The sequence below is a fragment of the Leopardus geoffroyi genome, chromosome C1 (genome assembly GCF_018350155.1).
Source record: "Leopardus geoffroyi isolate Oge1 chromosome C1, O.geoffroyi_Oge1_pat1.0, whole genome shotgun sequence".
Lineage (NCBI taxonomy): Eukaryota > Metazoa > Chordata > Mammalia > Carnivora > Felidae > Leopardus > Leopardus geoffroyi.
Window position 1 is genome coordinate 50244815 of NC_059328.1, and position 20231 is coordinate 50265045.

General features: G+C 41.7%; 1 protein-coding gene across 11 annotated transcripts in view; it reads left to right on the forward strand.

Moving 5' to 3' along the window:
• The window catches only part of NFIA (nuclear factor I A), a 377934-nt gene that overhangs the window by 252945 nt on the left and 104758 nt on the right, over positions 1-20231 (forward strand). For all 11 annotated transcript variants that reach the window (XM_045477608.1, XM_045477613.1, XM_045477616.1 and 8 more), the window contains exons 5-6: positions 12748-12865; positions 19587-19714. In XM_045477608.1, coding sequence (XP_045333564.1) covers positions 12748-12865; positions 19587-19714 — 246 coding nt within the window. The remainder of the gene's footprint in view (positions 1-12747; positions 12866-19586; positions 19715-20231) is intronic.

A 20231-nucleotide genomic window follows, 5' to 3' on the forward strand; every position in this document is an offset into this window, starting at 1 on the left:
CAGCAGAACACTGTGAGGAAAAGGACAGGAACCATCTGTTGAAATGGTTCTTGCGTGATGCTGCATTTTCAAACAAAGCCCTCGAGAAGCGTTTTTCAGATGGGTCTCTTTCCCATGAAGCTGCCACCAAGAGAGCGCACTCGGCTAGCTGCTAAATGACCCCACTTTGATGGCCGACTCGGTCAGCACCCGCTCTTGTTTATTTTGCATGGGTGTTCTCCTCCAAGGGTGTGCTTTGAGGCCGTCAAATACCCTTCCTGGTGTGAACCCAGAAAATCCTCCCGAAAAATCCACTGCTTCTGCCCATTTCCTTCTCAAGTGCTGACTCTTCTACTTTGAAGTTGGTGGGGGTGGCTCTGAATCCGTAACTACTTCGTGGGGAAAGAGGAAAACCGCAAATACACACAGGCCATTGTGACTCTGGCCTGGCGGGGTCTCATTTTCCAGCCGTGGTTTGTACACCCGAGCAGGCTGCAAGGGTTAAGTAAACTTCGTGGCTAGGAATGACTTCACGGCCCTGGAATTTGGAAGAGCCAGGGTTCCCAGTACACTGTGGCCAGCCTTAGCATCGCCTTTGGGTGTAAAAACCACTCTCAGTTACCCAGACCGAATTTTTGGTTCCTATCACGCTGCTGCATAATCTACGAAATCCGGCAGCTGAATTGTCCTGGCTCTACCACAAAGCCCGGCTGCTGGGTGGCTACAGGACTCCCGACTTGTTTGTCAATGGAGAGGGGGAGTGAACGGAGCCAGGCATATGCCTCAGCCTGGCATGAGGTAGCACCCTAGTGGCTGTTTGCTGCCTTCTGCATGTGCACTCTTTCTGTATTCTCACACGAGAATCATCACTCGGATCCGAGGTGCAGTTCCCTTTTCAACTTCTTTTTGAAGTCTCTAGGTCCTTTGTGTGTCTCTGAGAACCCATATCCATAGGCACGGATTTTCTGGCCAGCAATGCAGTAAGAACAACTGGCAGTATTCTAACCTGACACGATGGAACTCGTACAGCAGAATTAACTCAGCTCCAAGGTGCCGTATGAAAATGCAGCTCTTTGATACGAACAAGCCCAAACTTGGAAATTACAAAATGTTCTTGCAAAGAAGGACGCGTGAGGAAATCGGTATAGGATGAGGGATTCCAGACGTCCAGGCCTTGGGGGGTGCCATTTAAGTAGTTGCAAGATTTTAGATCCTTGTTAGAGAAGAGAGTTGAAACTTTCTTTACTGAACAAGTGGCCTATTGGCTATGATCATTGCATGGGCATTAATTTTAAAATTCATATTCTTAAGCAAGCCCTTCTTTCCAAAGAAGCCATTTGGGTGTAAGCATTAAAGGAAGAAACAAAAAGATTATAATAAAAAATAGACTTCAGCCCTAGCATGAACAGTGGCTGTGACCTTGCCTTTTGTTTGCCATTACACAATTCAATGGCAGTCCACTCAAACTATGCTCTCGATCAATATCCTATTAAAGCGGCACAAAAAGTCTCCATAAACTTAGTGGTTAGCTATGTTTATAAATGGAACTCGGCATAATTAGATGGTCAATAGCAGGCTCTACTAGTAATTTTAAAATGAACATCACACATTTTCTATCTGTAGAAGTCAATGGCACCTCTTCCACATTGAAGGTACGGTGTGCCGCGGACGAAAGGGTGGGCGACCCTTTAAAAAATCATAATGCCTGTCGCTAAAATGCAGTTTTTAAGGAAAGTCTGTTAAGTTCTGGAATAGAAAATACTGACTGGCCCTGTATATGTTTTCATTTTGCTTCCCTAAGCCACCTTATTCTGAGTATATTATGACATTGCAAATGTTTTCTAGTTTTAATCAGCCCCTCATGGAGATACAAAATAACAAATATTACCATACTGTTAGGAAGGAAAATATCAGTCTGGCTGGCTTCATTTAGCAGGTTTCCTCTACTCTAATTCAATACATTTTCAAAATAAATACTGAAATTGAATTAGTTCAGTTTTGTTGTATAATTTTTTTCTCTTAATTTTCTTGACATATTTGGGGTGACTATTTGGACAGCAAAGCGAGCGGCCAATGGACTAGACTGGCAGTAATAGAAATTTTCATCAAACTCTTTCTTTCGAATCCCAGCTCACAGAAGGGGGGGGGGGGCACACGTGATTATTCCCATTCTGTTCTCATCGAGCAGAGAAAGAGCCACACAAAGTGAGAGGTGTCCCCATCCTTACCACAAATTGAAATGTACAAGACACCTTGTGTTCGATGTGGCCCTGTCAGTGGCATTATGCCCACCATTCCACTGATTTTGAAACTGGTTAGAGGGGCGCCTGGGTGGCTCAGTCGGTTAAGTGTCTGACTCGATTTCGGCTCAGGTCGTGATCTCACGGTTTGTGAGTTGGAGCCCTGCATCGGGCTCTGCGTTGGCAGTGCAGAGCCTGCTTGGGATTCTCTCTCTCCCTTTCTCTGCCCCTCCCCCTGCTCTCTCTTTCTCTCTCAAAATAGATAAATAAACATAAAAAAAAACTATGGTTACAAGAGGCTTATGACATCAGCACATCCATTAGACAATGCTATGCTTCAAATTCCAGTTTTTTTCTGTGACACTCCTATCCCTACAACCTTCCTGATTAAAGCTGTTATAGAGAGTTCCCATGGCAGGATCTTAGGGACCCTATGTTTCTGGTTCTTAGCTGAAGCTCTTGCTAAAGTGACCAGACTGTGAGCATTCTCATTTTAAACATTTGGCTCAGAGAGAAGCAAAATACATTAACACTTTTTTTTTAACATTTAAAAAAAATTTTTTTATTGTTTATTTATTTTTGAGAGAGAGAGACAGAGACAGAGAGACAGAGTGTGAGTTGGGGAGGGGCAGAGAGAGAAGGAGGCACAGAATCTGAAGCAGGCTCCAGGCTCTGAGCTGTCAGCAGCGAGCCCAGTGCGGGTCCTGAACTTACAAACTGGGAAATCATGTCCTGAGCTGAAGTCAGGAGCTTAACCAACTGAGCCACCCAGGCGCCCCAAAACACGTAACACCTCAGCATATGTATGAATTTGTTATAGTGATCTCTGATCATATGTTCGTCTATTTCTGATCTTTTCTAGCTAATTCGTGGGTTATGCTCTCTAGATGTAATACGTTATGTAAAATCCATATTTAAGACGGCAGCGTGGTATCATGGCCCAGGATATAGAAGTGAGGATCTGACCCTGCCATTTACCACTATATGACTTGGGGCATTACTGATCCCCCTCTCTCAGCTATGTTCTCCTCCTAGTCAGCAATCATTTATTCAGTCAGCAAATCCATTCTATACCAGCTGTGTTCTAGGCCTGTATCTGAACGCAGTAACACCTCTCAGGAGTGTTTTCAGGATTAAGTGAGAGAATGTCAGGTGTCTAGCATATCCTGGATGCTCAACAGTGGTGACTACAATGGTTATTATTGAAAGAAGCCTCTGTCCCTGGTCTTTTACTGTGTGTGTTCAGAGCTGATCCTTTAGGGGATCACACTATCAGCAAATTTATCAAAAACGTGTGTGTGTGTGTGTGTGTGTGTGTGTGTGTGTGTGTGTCTGTATGTGCTCTGTGTGCATGTATAAATTAAAAAGGACTGATTTTAGATTCAAGTTCTAAAAGTCCATTTATTAGAAGGACCATTCCTGTGACCCCTTCCAAGTTACTAATTCTGATGGAATAAGAGCATGCCGATATGAGATCTAATTCGTCTGCTTTAGGAAGCCAGAAAATTCTTATTCCTCAACTTTTCAGCCCAACCTGTACTTCTGCGTTATTCTGGAAATTTCTCTTCCAGGGTATCCTAATGGGTAGCAAGATGTTTTAAAATTCTCAATCTAACACTGACACGTTAACAACTTTTTAAGTCACTAGCCACACCTTGGTTATTTGTAATCAGTTTTTTTTTAAATAGTACTCAATTCTATAGTATTTGAATTTTGCTTTCTTATATATTATGGACATAAAAATTCCCTGTGAGGAACAGGGGCACCCTGAGGTCATTGCCAGCAATGTGATTTTTTCATGAACTTTTCCGTATGAACTCATAAGCCTCAATTTTTTTTTTTTAAGAGCAGATATTCCTATCCAATAGGTAACATTGGAAAACTAAAAGGTATTTTTGAGATTTTCAAAAGCCTGACAGAAATTCTACATTACCAGCACAATAAGACCACAAATATTATTGAGATTTTGGCTGGCATATATTTCCCTAGCTAACACCTGCTGATTAGAAAGACTCTTGTTGGTGACACCATCGGCACGTCCAGGATGAGATCACTACAGCCCCCGCTCAGCAGAGCCACGTGTTAAGTCTGACACGGGAACTGAGTTAATGCAGTCTGTGATTGATAGGAGTACCTATTAACACCCAGGATCTTCCAGTGGATGGAGGAGGGGGACAAAATAGTTCTTAGTGAAAATATTGAGAATTATTAGTATAGACAGCTGGATTTGTAGGTTGTTGGGATGAGACCGTTGATATAGTTTGGTTTCCTAACAGCTAATGGTCAGACAGTCCCCGTGCACTCTTGGTAAAGGGGCTTATGTTTAGAAGCCCTTCCCTGGTTATAGATCACGGTGGTGGAAAGGCGTCTTAGGCCATCACATCCATCCCCTGTCAGGGAAGACTTAATCCCATGGCTGAGGCTGTATCAGATACTAAACGGGTACCACATTTGACCTCAACCAAAAGCTAAGATGAGATGATACTCTAAAATGCAGAAAATCGATTTCAGTCCCAAAGGCAGAAGCCACTAATGCAGGAGCTCAGTCAGCATTGCCAACCCCACTGTGGATTGCTCTGCCCGACCAGTGTCAGGCCCTCCATCCCGGGAAGCCCTGGCCAATACTCCCAGCTGGAAAGCCCTGGAAACGCAAAGAAGGAAGATGATGAGATAGAAGTTTCCCACTTAATTGATAGGTGATCTTTTTTTCTATATAAATCTTGTTGAATCTATCTCTCTAGTTACTGATGATGAAGGAAAGACAGAGTAGAAATGTTAAGTTTCACTTCTGTTTCTTTGGGCTGATATCTGGAGATATTTAAGGCTCTCTGACCTAGCTGTGTGATCTTGAACACATTACTTAACCTTACAGCTAATTTTCTCATTTGTAAATGAGAATAAACAAATACATGTTCTGTGGGGATACTGCAAGGCTGAAGTGAGATAATAATTCAGGTAAAAACACATAGCACATCAGCCTGGCACATGATAAACGATCAATAAATATTAGTTCTTAGCTGTTTTTTATTAATAAGCTCATATCATTTTCATTCAATTCAGCAAACATTTGTTGCATGTGTGATATATGAAGCATCTCATGCTGTGTGCTGAGGAGAATACAGAAATGAGTAGAAATAGTTCCCTCATTTATAAAGTAGATAACCTAAGTTTCTTGAAATCCAAGACTAAGCTTCCTTCATGGCAATAAAGTGACTGAATACACTAACTTCACAAACTGAATTCACAATCATCAAAGATAAACCATCTTCAAGATTCAGAGTGGGGAGGAAGAGGGTATCAGAGAATTGTTCTTGTTTTAATGGGAAGGAAACATTTTTTCCGAAATAAAAATTTCTCTGTTCACCTCCTCCTCCCCCTTCTGACACCACAAACCCACATATTTCTTAACTTGTGTCCACAAATGTGGATGTGTGAAAACGGTGCTCTGTCTGCATCCGCAGATGCCGTTGACGGGGTTAAAACATTCTGCTCGCTTTTGGCACCTAATACTACGTTTCATAAAAAGCCTTGCTTAAATCTCATAATAGCAGGGAAGCTCATTTCCACATAGAGGGAAATCCTTGTTTTGGTCCAGTGCCTTTCTTTTATGTTCCATCTTGGAAAACCATACTCCTAGCCTGCCTTGGTCAGACCTTTTAGAAAGGCAGGGTAGGAAAAGGAGATCAGCACGCGGTTTACAGACCAGAAATCTGCTTGGCAGAGGAGTTGCTGAAGACGGCGGCGTAGAAGCTGCAGAGAACGTACCTTTATGATTGATTTCCATTCAAGTCAGACTGACTGCAGTGTGGTCATTTTTCTAACCCATAACTGCTCACACTGCGGCGGTCTGCTATCTGCAGGGTGTCTGAATTATAGCCGTGTATGTCCGTGTTACCTCTTACACAAATTACTTACACTGGTTTCTTTTTCCATGCAAATTCATCAGTTTTACAGCCCCTCATAGCCACAGTCAGGAAACTCTGGCCAACAGCACAAATTGATAAAATGAGTTAATTTTACTATACTTATGTGTTTTTTTTTTTCTTTCTAAAAGCCCTCTCTCATAGGCAGTGTTCAGGAAGCATATTACAGTAAAAGGAAGATAACAAAGGAGTTGAATTTTCTTGCCATAAATTACTTTCCAAGTTAATTCCCTTTAACGATGATTCCAGATTTGCTTGAGTGTTCATAGCATTGTGTATTTTACAACTGTGCCTTTGATAGAAAGAAGACCAAGCATTTTCCCATGTTCACTCCTTTTGTGCCAGTGACATGGACTGTCTTATGAGATCTTTGCCACTAGAATGCAAAACAACACTAAATTGTGCTGGGCCTCTAGAACTGTGTGCTTGTTGTTGGAATTTTTTTTACCCCCAAGCCTTAATAGACAAGTTCCCAAAGTCCCAGTGAGTACATAAGATTACACAATCTGGAGAGAAATACACCTCTCTTATTTTTTCCTACTTATTTAATACGTTGAAAATGGAGTACTATATCCTGGTAGTCTTTTTTGAGAGTTACCTATCAGCCATGCGTCCATATTCCTTAGTTGCCATGGAGTTTCGAGGAAGGGGCAGCTATGATCGTTCATCTCTAAAATGTAAACCCCACAAGGGTAGGGGGCCCTATATATCTTGTCCAATGATGGATCTCAAGCATCTGGAACAGCGCCTGACACATGAAAAGTGCTCCATGAAATTTGTCGAATCCCATAAGAGGCAGCATCTCAGAGACTATGGGTCGTTAGCAATAGGCTGGCCACACTAGTCACTCAGTTAATGCTCCCCACGGATTCCTGCTGAACAAGTTGTAAACTCAGTGTACGGTCATCCCCCAGGCAGAGTAGCTTGAAATTTTGGATAGAATTTTTTTTTTTCCATCACCCTCTCTTTTCCAACAACGCAAGCCCGAGCAGATTGTCTCTGGTGGATGGCAGAAGTTCAATAACCACAACCTTATCCAACTACTAATGTGTACAGAAGAGCAGGTCATTAAGAGGGTTGGCTACTAAAGTAACCCCTTTCTTCCAATAGCCCACATTACTATAATGATTCCTTAATAGCAAACCATTTATTAAAAAATGACACAAAGACTGCATTCTACTCGTGAAAGGAAAGAAGGGGGTGGGGGGGGGAGGGACAAAGGGCTTAGAAATGACATCCGATGAGACAATTCCCAAAAGTTAATCTTTTGAGAAAAACTCCTCTATGAAACAAAATCCACAAAAACTTCAGGTGTGAGTCATTGCAGTGCTACTTAAGAAAGTCGAGGAACCAGTCCTCACGCTCCTGTGTAGATTTATGGATTTCTGAGTTTCGTTTTGCATTGTGTAAAGTTGGGGGGCACAGAGGGCAAATGGAGAGGGTGACTGCTGATTCCCCTTAATTCAGGACATATTTATTGATCATCATCTGTTGTGTTGTGTTGATTGTCGTACAAGACTCTGCAGAGCTGTTTATGAACACGGAAAAGGCTATTGGATCTGTAGGATTAAAGGTCCTCTGGTAGGACCCTCTGACTTCACGACCAGGGAACGTTACTTCACCTCTTTGTGCTTCAGTTCTTTCCCAGGAGCGCTGTGAGTTTAAATGAGATGATGTGCTTAAAGGGCTCAGACCGGCATCTGGCCCGTAAATGATGCTTAATAAACATTAGGCTTTGTCATTGTGCTGGTTATGGCCATGGCAGTGCTGGTGAGTTTGCATTTCTAACATAATTATTATGAGAGTTGTGAGGCCCAAAAGTTTAAATGACTTCAGCTACACGGGTGGTTGTTGGCAAGGCTGAAACTCTAGACAGTCTCACCCAGGCCGAGACCAGCACTTTTTCTATGGCCTAGGATGTCTGGTCCTCAAAATGCACTCAATCTGGCTGGGGAAAAAAAATGTCATGTATGAGATCATTTAAGAATGATAGAGCCTAGGGTCGAGTGCAAGTGGAACAAAATCAGGTTTCACACTACATGGAACAGACAGAAAGTGTTGTGGTTGGTCCAGTCCTTCCTTATCATCCCCACCCTTGATTGGCAGTGGCTACATAATCTCTGTGACATATCAGCAGGCTGTTAGTCTTTGGCTTCAGAAGCCCAGCATGACATCCTAGGCAGACATTGTTCAAGTCATTTAACCCTTGACAACTTTTAGTTCCCCAATTTGCAAAAAGGACTTATTCCTATTATTAGCTAAGAAGTGCATTGTGTTACATACATCTTATTGATATTTTATATTTGTTAGAATGGTATGATCCATATGCTTGTGTATGCCCTTTCACAGTGCACAACTGGACACTGATCTTTTGTACCTGTTTACCAAGGTGACAAACATCCATTGTGAAAATTCTATTTTCTTTCTTGGCACCATGGTTTAGGCCTCCATTCCCTCTTGCCACAACTCCTGCATCAACTTTCCAACGGATTTCCCCACCTTAGTCCCCTTTTGTGCATTCTGTATAATGTTTCTCAATTCAACAATGATCATTTCCCTACTCACAAGCAGTCATGGATCCCCCAGGTCACTAACTGTACTTCCTGCCTCCAAACTTACGCACATACTCTGTCATTTGCCTAGAAACTCTCTTCTCTGCCTCTTCAAATCCTGCCATCCTTGAAGCCTAAGTGTAAGTGTCCAACCCTTCTTGAAATCGAATCTTTTTTTTGATCCCGCGAGCCAATATGATCCATCATGCCTTTGAATTTTCCTAACACATCCTTTGCATTTCTCCTATGAGATTTATCACATTCAGCCTTGAATTTGATGTTCAAGTATTATTTCATCATTCCGCTCTGTTGTAAACCTTGTGAGACAGAGACACTGTATACCTTTTTATCATCTCAAGTTTAAGGCAACTATTGTAAATGAGTGGCAGGGTAGTATGATAGGAAACGCAATGGGTGTCGCAGTGAGACATTCTAGAGTTTTAATCCCGGACCTCCCTCTTTCTTGCCTCTCTGTGATCCATGGCAAGCAAGTTAACCTCATTTCAGGGCTTAGTTTTTCTCTCGTAGAAAAGGTACTGTCCTCTAAAAAAGGTTGATTTGTGGATTGAGTGAGGTATAAGAAAAAATGGTCCCTAGGTACTCAGGAAAGCCGACTGAAAGCCCACCTCTCCTAGTTACCTCTCTAAGGCTCTTCCTATTCTCCAGTTGAGAGGCACTGAGAATACCCAACTCACTGCAGGGACACTTGATGGTAACCCCTACCCACAGGTCTGAGGCTTTCTCTTTAACTCTCACCGTACCACTGAATCTGATCGCATTCCAATCGGCTGACCTTCATGTGAGACATATGCACCCAGACACTCCCGGGGGATGTTTCCTCACCTAACTGTTCTGAAGAACGCAGAGTTTGGGTTGGTGCTTTATTAGGATGATGTAACCCAGGTTGTGAAACCCATTCTCATTTCAGAAATCTAATGATGTCATAAAACTTTTCAGGCGCTCATAGCCAGTTTGCCAGGCCCTGAAGTTACACACCATAACTGCAGTAGACACTTCGAGAAGCATCATAACGCTGCCAGTCCACCTGATGCCGTTTGCTAGATCACACACACTGTGCTAAGTGCTTTAACAGGAAGTCAATATATGGGCAAGCGAAGGAACATTTCTGTGGGTTCGTTATTTTTTTTTTTAGTCTCTCTGAGAGGTGTGCGCACTATATTTACACTGTATCTTCCATTCTTCGCCTATTCTGGCTCCCTTGACATTTTGAAAAGATAATCTAGGCAGAGGACCTTTTTCCAGAGTAGAATGTGGTAAATAGAATGTTAAGTGTAAGCACCGCTGGGCAGAGGGCCCCAGACTTCTCTCAGTCCAGCCAGGCCTCTCACTCACATCTTGCTTTATCTTTCCTTCCGAGACTGGGAGTGAGGCTTGCGCACTGTGGCCGGTGCTCAGGCATGATGCACCTGCTGCATTCGGCGGATGCCTGAGCCCCATCCCAAGGCTTTGAAAGAAAAATCTAAATCCATACCCTCGACACTGATCAGCTGCATCTCTCTTCTTTAGTTAATGAGACGTGTGGATCTTTAAGCTCCACGGAGGCACAAACATTAATAAGTACCTGTTATATGTCAGGCTGCTAAGAGAGGTGAGCGGTGATGTATTTGAGTAGTCTCCTCCCCACCCCCAGAGCTTATTTCATACATAAAATATTATGGAATAAAAGGGGAAACTATGCAGATAAATTTAGTATAAAGGCAAATTGGGGAATGGCTAGCAAAATTATTCATTGGAACTCTGTTTACACTTATTGTCAAGTCTAACCATTCGTCTTTGAACTAAAGGCCTTTCCTCCATTACAGCCTGTCATTAAGAGATATGTTTGAATTTCAGAAAAGTATATGTGAATTTTAGAGCTTTCTATTTCTTAGCAGTGACTATTTTAATATAGTTGTGATTAAGGTCTAGCCATTGCTATTAACCCAACAACTCAGTGTTTATTCTTAGATATTATTGTATCCCTTCCCCCCTTTCCTTGATTACATAGTTCTCTTATGGTACTACATTTCACCCAGTTGCCCAAGTGGTAATCCTGGGAACCGTCCCATATTCCCCCTTTTCCGTTATTACTACACTGAAGAAGTTAACACATTTTCCTGATTCTAATTCCTAAATAACTTATACTAGGCTCCTCCTTCTCATCCCTTGAGTTTAGACCCATCCCCACCTTGTCGTTTTTAAATGACTCCGCTGGCCTCTATGGCTTTACTGATTATATTCTTCAACTGCCGTCCTGTCCCCCATGCCTACCCTCACCACAGGATGATGTTTCTAGGTTATAAAGGCAAGTCTGATGATGCATTCTCACATTCTGCTGGTTCTCCTTTAAGTAGCAACCAGTTCCAGTTGACCAATGCTTACTGACTGCCTCGTGGTGTCAGGGATTATATTAGATGCTGGCAATATAACCCCAATGGCCCCCCAATTAGTAGAGTGTGATAAAGCGCTTTGATAGCTTATAAACTAGGGAATGTGCTGGACTCACATCCACTGTCCTTAAAGAACCCTACCAGGGCCTTCATAAACTGACCTTAACCTTCCCCTCTTTTTCCCATGTATTATAAACTTTATCACACCAAGTTATCAGAAAACCGGTATTCATTTTATGTTCTCTTACCTTTATAAATGCTGTTCCCCCTACCTAGCATGCCTCTATCCCTCTCAGTTGGGTGAGCCCCACTTATCCTTTTAACATCTTCCCAGGCATCATGTTTTCTGAGGCCTTTTTTGCCCCCTGGAACTTCTTATTCCCCAGCTGGGTTGGATACCCACTTCTGTGTGACCGTATAAATTTAGGAATAACTCGAGCAAAGGACTTATCACACTGTATTGAAATTAACACGCCAGCCTTCCCTCTAGAGTTGTTTCAGGGTGGGGATATGTCTTTCATCTAAGCGCCTTCCTTACCCTGCACCATTCTTGGCAATGAAAGTCATTGGTTCATGATATTTCTAATTATCCCTTCTTCTTATGGATATTAGCCTCTGTTTAATTTATTTATATATCCACTTACCTGGGCTTAACTCTCAAACCAATGTCTTAGTACAGTAATACATGAGTCTGTGTCTCCCACTTTTGCATAATCTTTCAAAAGAAGAGAATATTTGTACTAATATAGTTGTACCACTAGCTGTGCACAGAGTTGTTTTAGAAGATTGATAGATGTTATTTATTCATTCAAAAATATTTATTTAAGCTGCTACTGTAAACAAGGTGGTCTGGAGGCTCCAGACCATAAAAAATACAGAGAATCACATCTCACCTAAGGATCAGCTCTGAAAATCACATATAGTCAAAATTATCCTTACCAATCCCTTAAATCAGACCTCAGCAACTTCTACATAAATATTTTCTGGTTTGTGAGCCATATGGTGTCTGTTGTGGCTGCTTGTCTCTGCTATTATAGTGCAGAAGCAGAGACAATATGTAAATAAATGGGTGTGACCATCTTCCAGTAAAACTTTATTAAGAACTGCACCCCAGGAACCATGGTTAGAGGACACTGCCTCCAGGGAGAAGGTGGGACAACTAAAGTAATGGCATATGTAGGTGCCATGGCAATTCAGAGTAAGGAGAAATCACACATTTTTCATCACAGGAAATTGACAATGGGAAACCCAGAAAGTTGAGTTTGTGGTTCTGGACTAATTCCAAAATGCTGATGAGTGAAAGCTATCAAGATCAGCCAAAATTAGGAAAGTCCAGAGAATGTTCTTGCTGGTCATCCAAGAAAAGTTTCAAAGCAAAACATGGAGGTGTTTTTGTTAAAAGCATCCAGGAATGTTGCAGTCTTGGTGACAATTTGCCATTATTACAAAAAGAGAAAAGATAAAAGGTAAAATACAAAACAGAGTCCTTCTGTTATAGGTGATTTTTGTTGTCAACAATATTTGGAGGTCAGAGTTCATTACTGATGATTTTGGATAAGCTTATCAAAGAAATTCAGAAATAAAATGTGTTAAATGCAACAATGATATGTGTCCTCGTTGATCATTTATTCACAGAACATAACTTTTTTTTTTTTTTTCCTAGCACCAATAGCTGCAGGAACTGGCCCAAATTTTTCTCTCTCAGATTTGGAAAGTTCTTCATACTACAGCATGAGTCCAGGAGCGATGAGGAGGTCTTTACCCAGCACGTCCTCTACCAGGTAATTTGATTGGTGGCTCTCCCTAGTTACACACCTTGATTTTGAGCCTAGAGGCACTTGCAATGTGTGTTTGCTGGTAGAAGATACTAGAGAAGTGTGTTCAGCCCCATCAGACTTTTAGTCTCATTGGGAAGAGAAAGCAAATGCACATACAGCAGAAACAAAGAAAACAAACATCTATACACACACACACACACACACACACACACACACACACACACAGTGTGGCATAGGCTAAAAATAGTTAAGGCTTTATTCAAAAAGACAGACTTGAGTTCAGTGATAAATGTTGGTTAGGGTTGGCAAGATGGGAAGGAAAAGGAATGGGGTCTGGGTGGGGTAAAGACATGAGCAAAGCGTAGAGAAAGTTGCATGATGAACACAGCATGTTCTCAGGAGATTAAGGACAGCTCTTGACCAGGGGAAAGGGCACCTGTTTTGGCTTGTTTGGCAAAATGTTGACACTGGCGACACCAGTTCCAGTCCCCATGCCCACAGCAGATATTACATCTCAGTACCTTCCCTTTTCCCCCAAAGGCCTCAAAATCCAGGCTACTGGAGTTGCCTGTGACATTGATATCTAGGTGTGAGGTTGCAAAAATGAATGCAGTCCTATGGCACAGGGAGGGGTGGGGGTGCTGGATTATACATTCTGTTGCACCAGGGGACCTTTAAAAAAGTGAAACTGGAAGAGCACAACCAGATAATGATTCCAGGGTTCTTGATCCCCTCGAGGTCACAAAGCCCAAATCAAAACGAAGCATTTTGCAAGACTCTGTTGTCTCTGGATAACCGGTACCAGAAGGAAAGGGATTAGGCATTAAACCCACAGTATTCTTTTACAAATTGGCTTTAGCACTGGACTGTGACAACAAAGAAAAGAATGGTGTAGAATGATCTTTAATGTTTGTGTACTTTGCAGAAAAAAAAAAAATGTTTCACAAAGGTATATTCTTCTTTAAAGCAAGCCCCAGAATTTTATAATTTAAAACAATGGCCAAATTATAGAAATTTTCCTTGGTAGAGATTCCTTCTTATCTTGACTTTATATATTTTAACCAGCATTACTTTAAGAAAGACAGACAGAAAGAAAGAAAGAAAGAAAGAAAGAAAGAAAGAAAGAAAGAAAGAAAGAAGGAAAGAAAGGGAAAAAAGAAAAAGAATCAGCTTAGTCATTACTAATACCTCGAAGACAGCTAAAGAAACAGTTATTCCCTAAATACAACCACCAAATCCTCCCCTCATGTTTCATGTCGTTTAAATGTTCCCCTTAGGTCACTGTAGTATCAGATCCTCAGGGGGGAAAAAAAGTTTGAAATCCAAAGTACATTTATAATGAAAGAATGGGATTGTGAATGCATTCGGGTGTTAATACATTTTGAGGATTTTGAATGTTTGCTGATGGAAGGGACATTGTGTGTAACGGCACTCAGTCAACATGAAAAAGCTTTGCAAATACTTGTGGCAGTGATTAATTTAAAAGTTGATGGGCTGTTTGTTTTTCATATGTGTGCTACGCATGTACCACGGACGTCCCAAACAGTGCTTCTCACCCCCATCCTTTGGACTTCTCCAGCTGTTTGATTGCCTTTTGTTGTGATTCTCTGAGTGGAAACCTGGTTTTTAATGTCGTTTAAAAAGCTACTGTCATTCTCATATTCTGCAAATAACTAACCCTGATAAGGAGCTAATTATAAACAGCAGCAGTAGTTAATAACTTGGTAATATGTTTGTTTTACTCTCATTAGGCTCTCCTAGGATAATTTTTTTTAAAAAAAAATCATTCTCTAAATATATAGACTCAGCAGAATTATCTGTGTACAGGTTAGAAAATGTGCCCAGAAGAATACCCCAGATTTACATATAGAAAAGTTCATCCACCAATCAATATTTGTTCATGCTGTGCCAATATTAATTGGTCACTTGCTCTGTAGCAGACACTGTATTAGATGCTTTACATACCTGATAAGATTTAATATTCACAATACTTTTACAATATAGACAGTGTTGCCATTTAACACTGACAGGATCAACCCACAACCCAGAGAAGTTAAGTAACTTGCCCAAGGTCACAGATCTAGTAAATGGCAGAGTCTATATTCAAATTCAGGTGTGCTGGAACTTTAAAAACACGGTATTCTAGGGCCGCCTGTGTGGCTCAGTCAGTTGAGCATCTAACTGTTGATTCTGGCTCAGGTCATGATCCCAGGGTCATGGGATCAAGCCCCATATTGGCCTCTGCAGTGAGCTTGGAACCTTAAAGTTTCTCTTTCTCTCCTGTCTGCCCATCTCCCTCACTTGTGCACTCTCTCTCTCTCTCTGTCCCTCTCTCTCTCTCTCATAATAATTAATTAATTAAAAACATGATATTTTCCCATTGGATCCCCTGAGGAATGGGGCTCACTCTTTCAGTAAGGAACACTAGAACATAAATCCCCCCAAAAAGGAATATCTACTATCCCTATTTTTCCTGGATACTTAGTGTTTGCTACCTTGAATTATTATTACCATCTTTTGAGATCTGTACAGGTCCTGCCTCCCCATCCAGACTGTTAAATCCCATAGAGGACGATGTATAATTCGGCAACATTTATTTATTTTTTTATTTAAAAAAAATATTGTGTTTATTTGTTTTTGACAGAGAGAGAGACAGAGCATGAGCGGGGAGGGGCAGAAAGAGAGGGAGACACAGAATCTGAAGCAAGCTCCAGGCTCTGAGCTGTCAGCACAGAGCCCGACGCGGGGCTGGAACTCACAAACCGCGAGATCATGACCTGAGCCGAAGTCGGACACTCAACCGACTGAGCCACCCAGGCACCCCAATTCGGCAACATTTATTAAGTAACAAGGGTATTGTCCTAGGCACTGTGGATATAAAGTCAAGTAATAGGACCTTCTGTATCTAATGGTAGAGACTGACAAATAAATGAAAAATTTCAGTTCAGGGTACTATGAACGTGCAGGAAAGAGGCATTTTGCAGTTTTGTGAGTACAAGGTAAGGCTTCTATGCTTTGCATATAGTAGGAATTAAACATTTGGAATGAAGGTAATAGTTTTACCTTAATTTCTAGGTGGATTTTCTAGGAACACAACAAATTATACACACAGAAAGAGATGGTGCATCACTCCTCAAAAGAGTATTTCTCTTCCCTCTTGTGTAGAGGTCTTACTGGTACTTTCTTATTTTCCTCAAATGTTTCTGGGAGAATAGAATCAGTGTATTCAAAAGTCAAGAGCAAGAAACCATAATCAATGACTGATGCATTTCTACATTAAAACAAATAATAAAGGAGATTGATAGGCATTAACTGTAGCTCTGTACCTCTTCATGGTAAACATCTCCAAAATCATAGAAGGGGTTGTATAAAAATTGGGATAAAATATACTTTTTTCTCCCAAAGAACTTCATCAAGATAAACTAACTGTCAAGGTTGTGAAGTCAGTAAACTTTGTCTTCGAAGCCTTCCACTTGTCCATTTTGGCACTGCTGACTTTCTTCACTCCTGGATCTTTTTCTCTCCTCCACTCTGTTCCTCTGCCCTGCAGACATTTGTCCTGTATCAAACCTCTGAAAAGTCCTTGCTTTCATGCTAAGGTGAGAGCTAATAAGTACAGACTTCCACCTTTAGGATTTAATACCTGCACAGGGAATTTGCTTTTTATTAAAGGACATCAAGGAAATCAAAAGCTTTAGAAACTCAGAAAAATATTAATAACGGAAGAATGATGGGCAGTGAGTGGAGTTGGCCTTTTGCGTTAGATCTCATTGAATCATGACACTTGGCAAATGCTTGTAACAAGTACTCATGTGGCTGTTTCTAAGTCAACAGCCCAATTCAGCAGTTTTTTGAACATCTGCTATTAGCCAAAGACAGGCAGTAGAGATTTAAAAAAAGAAGAAAAGAAAGAAGGCCCTTTCCCTACAGATCTCACAGTCACATCAGAACATAAAGGTCTTGCCTTTTATTAACCAGGAAACATCAGGGAAATATGTATTTTGTTTTTTAACTTCTATTCTACCGGCTTCCAGAATGATTTCAAGTGGCTTTCAAGTTTTAAATACAGCAAGTACTGTTAAATATAGAAAGAGAGGCCAGAGACCATGTGAAAAGATTGGAGAGATTGTTAGATCAGAAACCTCAACCAAGAGTTTAATCCTGAGATTCCTGGTTGCCAAGGCAAGAAGGGAAAGCACTATGTTATATAATGTGCATTTCTGATAAAAGGAAACAATAGAGATTAATTCAGAGTGTCCATATTTTTTTTCTGGCTTATGTATTTGGAATAATTTTTTTTTATATGCACTTCCTTCTATCAAAAATGTCTAGGGGCACCTGAGCGGCTCAGTTGGTTAAGCATCTGACTTCAGCTCAGGTCATGATCTCCTGGTTTATGAGTTCAAGCCCTGCATCGGGCTCTGTGCTGACAGCTCAGAGCCTAGAGCCTGCTTCAGATTCTGTGCCTCCCTCTCTTTCTGCCCCTCCCCCACTCATATTTTCTCTCTCTCTCTCTCTCTCTCTCTCTCTCCCTCTCAAAAAATAAACATTAAAAATATTTTTAAAAATTTTTTCTCTTAGATGTAGTTTCACATAAAATATAGAAAAGTTGTTCCAGTGGCTATTTTTCATTGAACTTCGAGGAAAGCCCAGCAAAGGACATAAAATGAGTTACAAAAGGTATTTCCTTTGGGTACTAAGCTAGCATGCTACAGATGTGTTGCCTTCCTGTGATTTGGCTTTAATGAGAACAGAACTAAAAGGCAAAGAATACTGGAATACCAACTTTAATCGTTAGAATTTCTTGCCTTAAATTGGGTCCTCCACATTTTTTTATTCAGATTGCTGCAATAGCCTCTTAAACACCTCCATGCCTGTAGGTTCCGTCTCCTTTTTCCTTTGCTTTTCCAAAGCCATCATCTGCAAAATGACCAGAGTGACCTTTCTGAAATCGACTCTAATGTCACTCCCTGGTGAGACTCTTTCAGGGAGTCTCCATTGCTTGTAGGACAGAATCCAGATACGTAATTTCTTCTGTAACCTCCACCCCACTTCTTTCACGATGGCCCTCCCCCGACTTCAGCCAGGCCAAACACCTGGCAGTTCTCTGTGTGTGTCACGCCTTCCTCATGATGTGGCTTCTGCTGGATACACACCTCCCTCCTGGGGGTGACGTTCAGAATGTCCGATAACCTGTGTGACGTGAGCATACCAATTAGAACAGAGGTCGCTCTGCCACAGTGCTCACGCTAAGTCCTGGAATGCCCCAGATGCACCAGAGATGTTAGCCCTTTAGTTTTTGGATCATGAGGGTCTCCTGGGGCAAATACCAGGGTGGCAAAGGTGGGGAGACTTACAGGGCTTGAGACAGTGGCACTTTGCCAATTGATATAGAAGTATTTCAATATTTTGAAATAATAATGGCTGCCTGAGTGGTGCATGAGCTGAAAAGCAGCCTCTCTGTGCCCTTTCCTTCCTTAAACCCTGTCTCCTTGACACTCAGTCTTACAGCTCAGGAACTATCTCCTTCAGGAAGCTTTCCCCAACCTTCCAGGCATATCATTGTTTGCTTCTTTCATTGATGAACCCGCTGTGTCATACATGCGCTTGCACGATAGTACCTGTATTTCTCTTTTGCACAATTTTATTTACGTCTATGAGACAGGGGCCATGTCTGATGCATCTCTATTTCCCAGCATTTAACACAGCCCCTAGTACATAGAAGGGACACAGCATGTGTTTGATAAATGAAAACATATTAAAAATTCTGTACCCTGACACATGAGGAAGAGGTTTCCCAGTGGGCACTCCCACTAGGTATGAAATCTATTCATTCCGCTAGTATGTTAGTGACATAATCAATTAAGACAATTAGAACATAGTAGCAACATGGCATTTCACTGTGTTTTTACTCCTGAAGCCTCAACTTGGGAGAAAAATTCAGTCCTTCAACTGAAAGAAATGAGATACATTCTGGAAATTTCCCAACCATGCCTTTACAAAAATAACAAATCCAGAACTTCATTTTGGGAACCTCTGTAGAGGCACAAAAAGAGGAAGGGCATAAAAAGGATAGGGCTGCTCTTTTTTCCATGTCCCCGATTCTCAGAGGGAAATGCACTCCTTGCCCCTATTTTTTTTTTTTATCTGTCTTGTTCACTGTATTATCTCTAGCATCTACATCAGAACCTGGACTGTTGTAGCTGCACAGCAAATATTTTTTGAATGAACAGACCCAAGTGGAAAATGAGAAAACACAGGGGGGAAAAAAAAAAAAACAAAAGCAATCCAAGCTTTTCTCAAAGAGCTGTCAGCCCTGATTTTTACCCTTTCTGGGGTGCCAGAGGTCTAGGGACATTGCTGATGGCTAGGGGCCAGCTGCTGCCTGAGGAGACACGAAATGTGGTCTTCCTCCGGACACTTCCCGGTGGAGACAAGAGCAGGAGCCAGCCACCAGTTCCTCAAAGGAGAAAGGAACAGGATGTGGCAGTGGCAGCATCTTGAGGGACAATAAAAATCAAACCCGACACTTGGAACAACACAGACCCACGACTTTGTTCCACCTCCAGTGACTCACTAACCTGAACCTGAGCCTAGAGAGAGTCCTAGAACTCCACCGAGTTGCCCAATTGCTTCCTCCTTTGGCTTTCTTTCAGCCAGAGATGCAGTGTCCAAGAGAGGTGGTTTGGAAGGCTTTTAAACATGTACCCGTTTATTATTTCAGCTCCACAAAGCGCCTCAAGTCCGTGGAGGATGAAATGGACAGTCCTGGTGAAGAGCCATTTTACACAGGCCAAGGGCGCTCCCCGGGAAGCGGCAGTCAGTCGAGTGGATGGCATGAAGTGGAGCCAGGTAAGTGGAGCGGGCGCGCTCAGGCCTACAATGCACATGGCGGCCATGCCGCGTGCAGTGAAGGAAGCAGGCTCGAAGCAGTCGACGTGCTGAACGCGAACACTTGTTTGTCTCTGGCTGCTACTTTCTTGAAAGGGCAGCCGTGCAAAGCAGCAATTCAACTGAAATGAAAGGCTGGAAGAACAGTGTGTGTGTGGTTTTTGACGCTTCCATATTTTTACCTGCACTACAATCCCATATGCATTTGCCTTTGCTTTTGTCTTTATGCCAAGAGCCTTTGGGGATTGGCTTTTTGGATTGTCTTGGAACAATCTTAAATAGAAACCTGTCAACTTTTTCAACTGGACTAGGCGACTGGGCTCCCTGTGCCACAGTTTATACTTAGATTTGTGTAAAAGGAGGACATGTTTAAATATTTTTTTCCTAATTTTGGCTATCATCATGATTGTTTTCCTATTTAAATGGAACAACTATCTTTATGTCCATCTCTAGTGAAATAAGCAAATGATGACTGCTA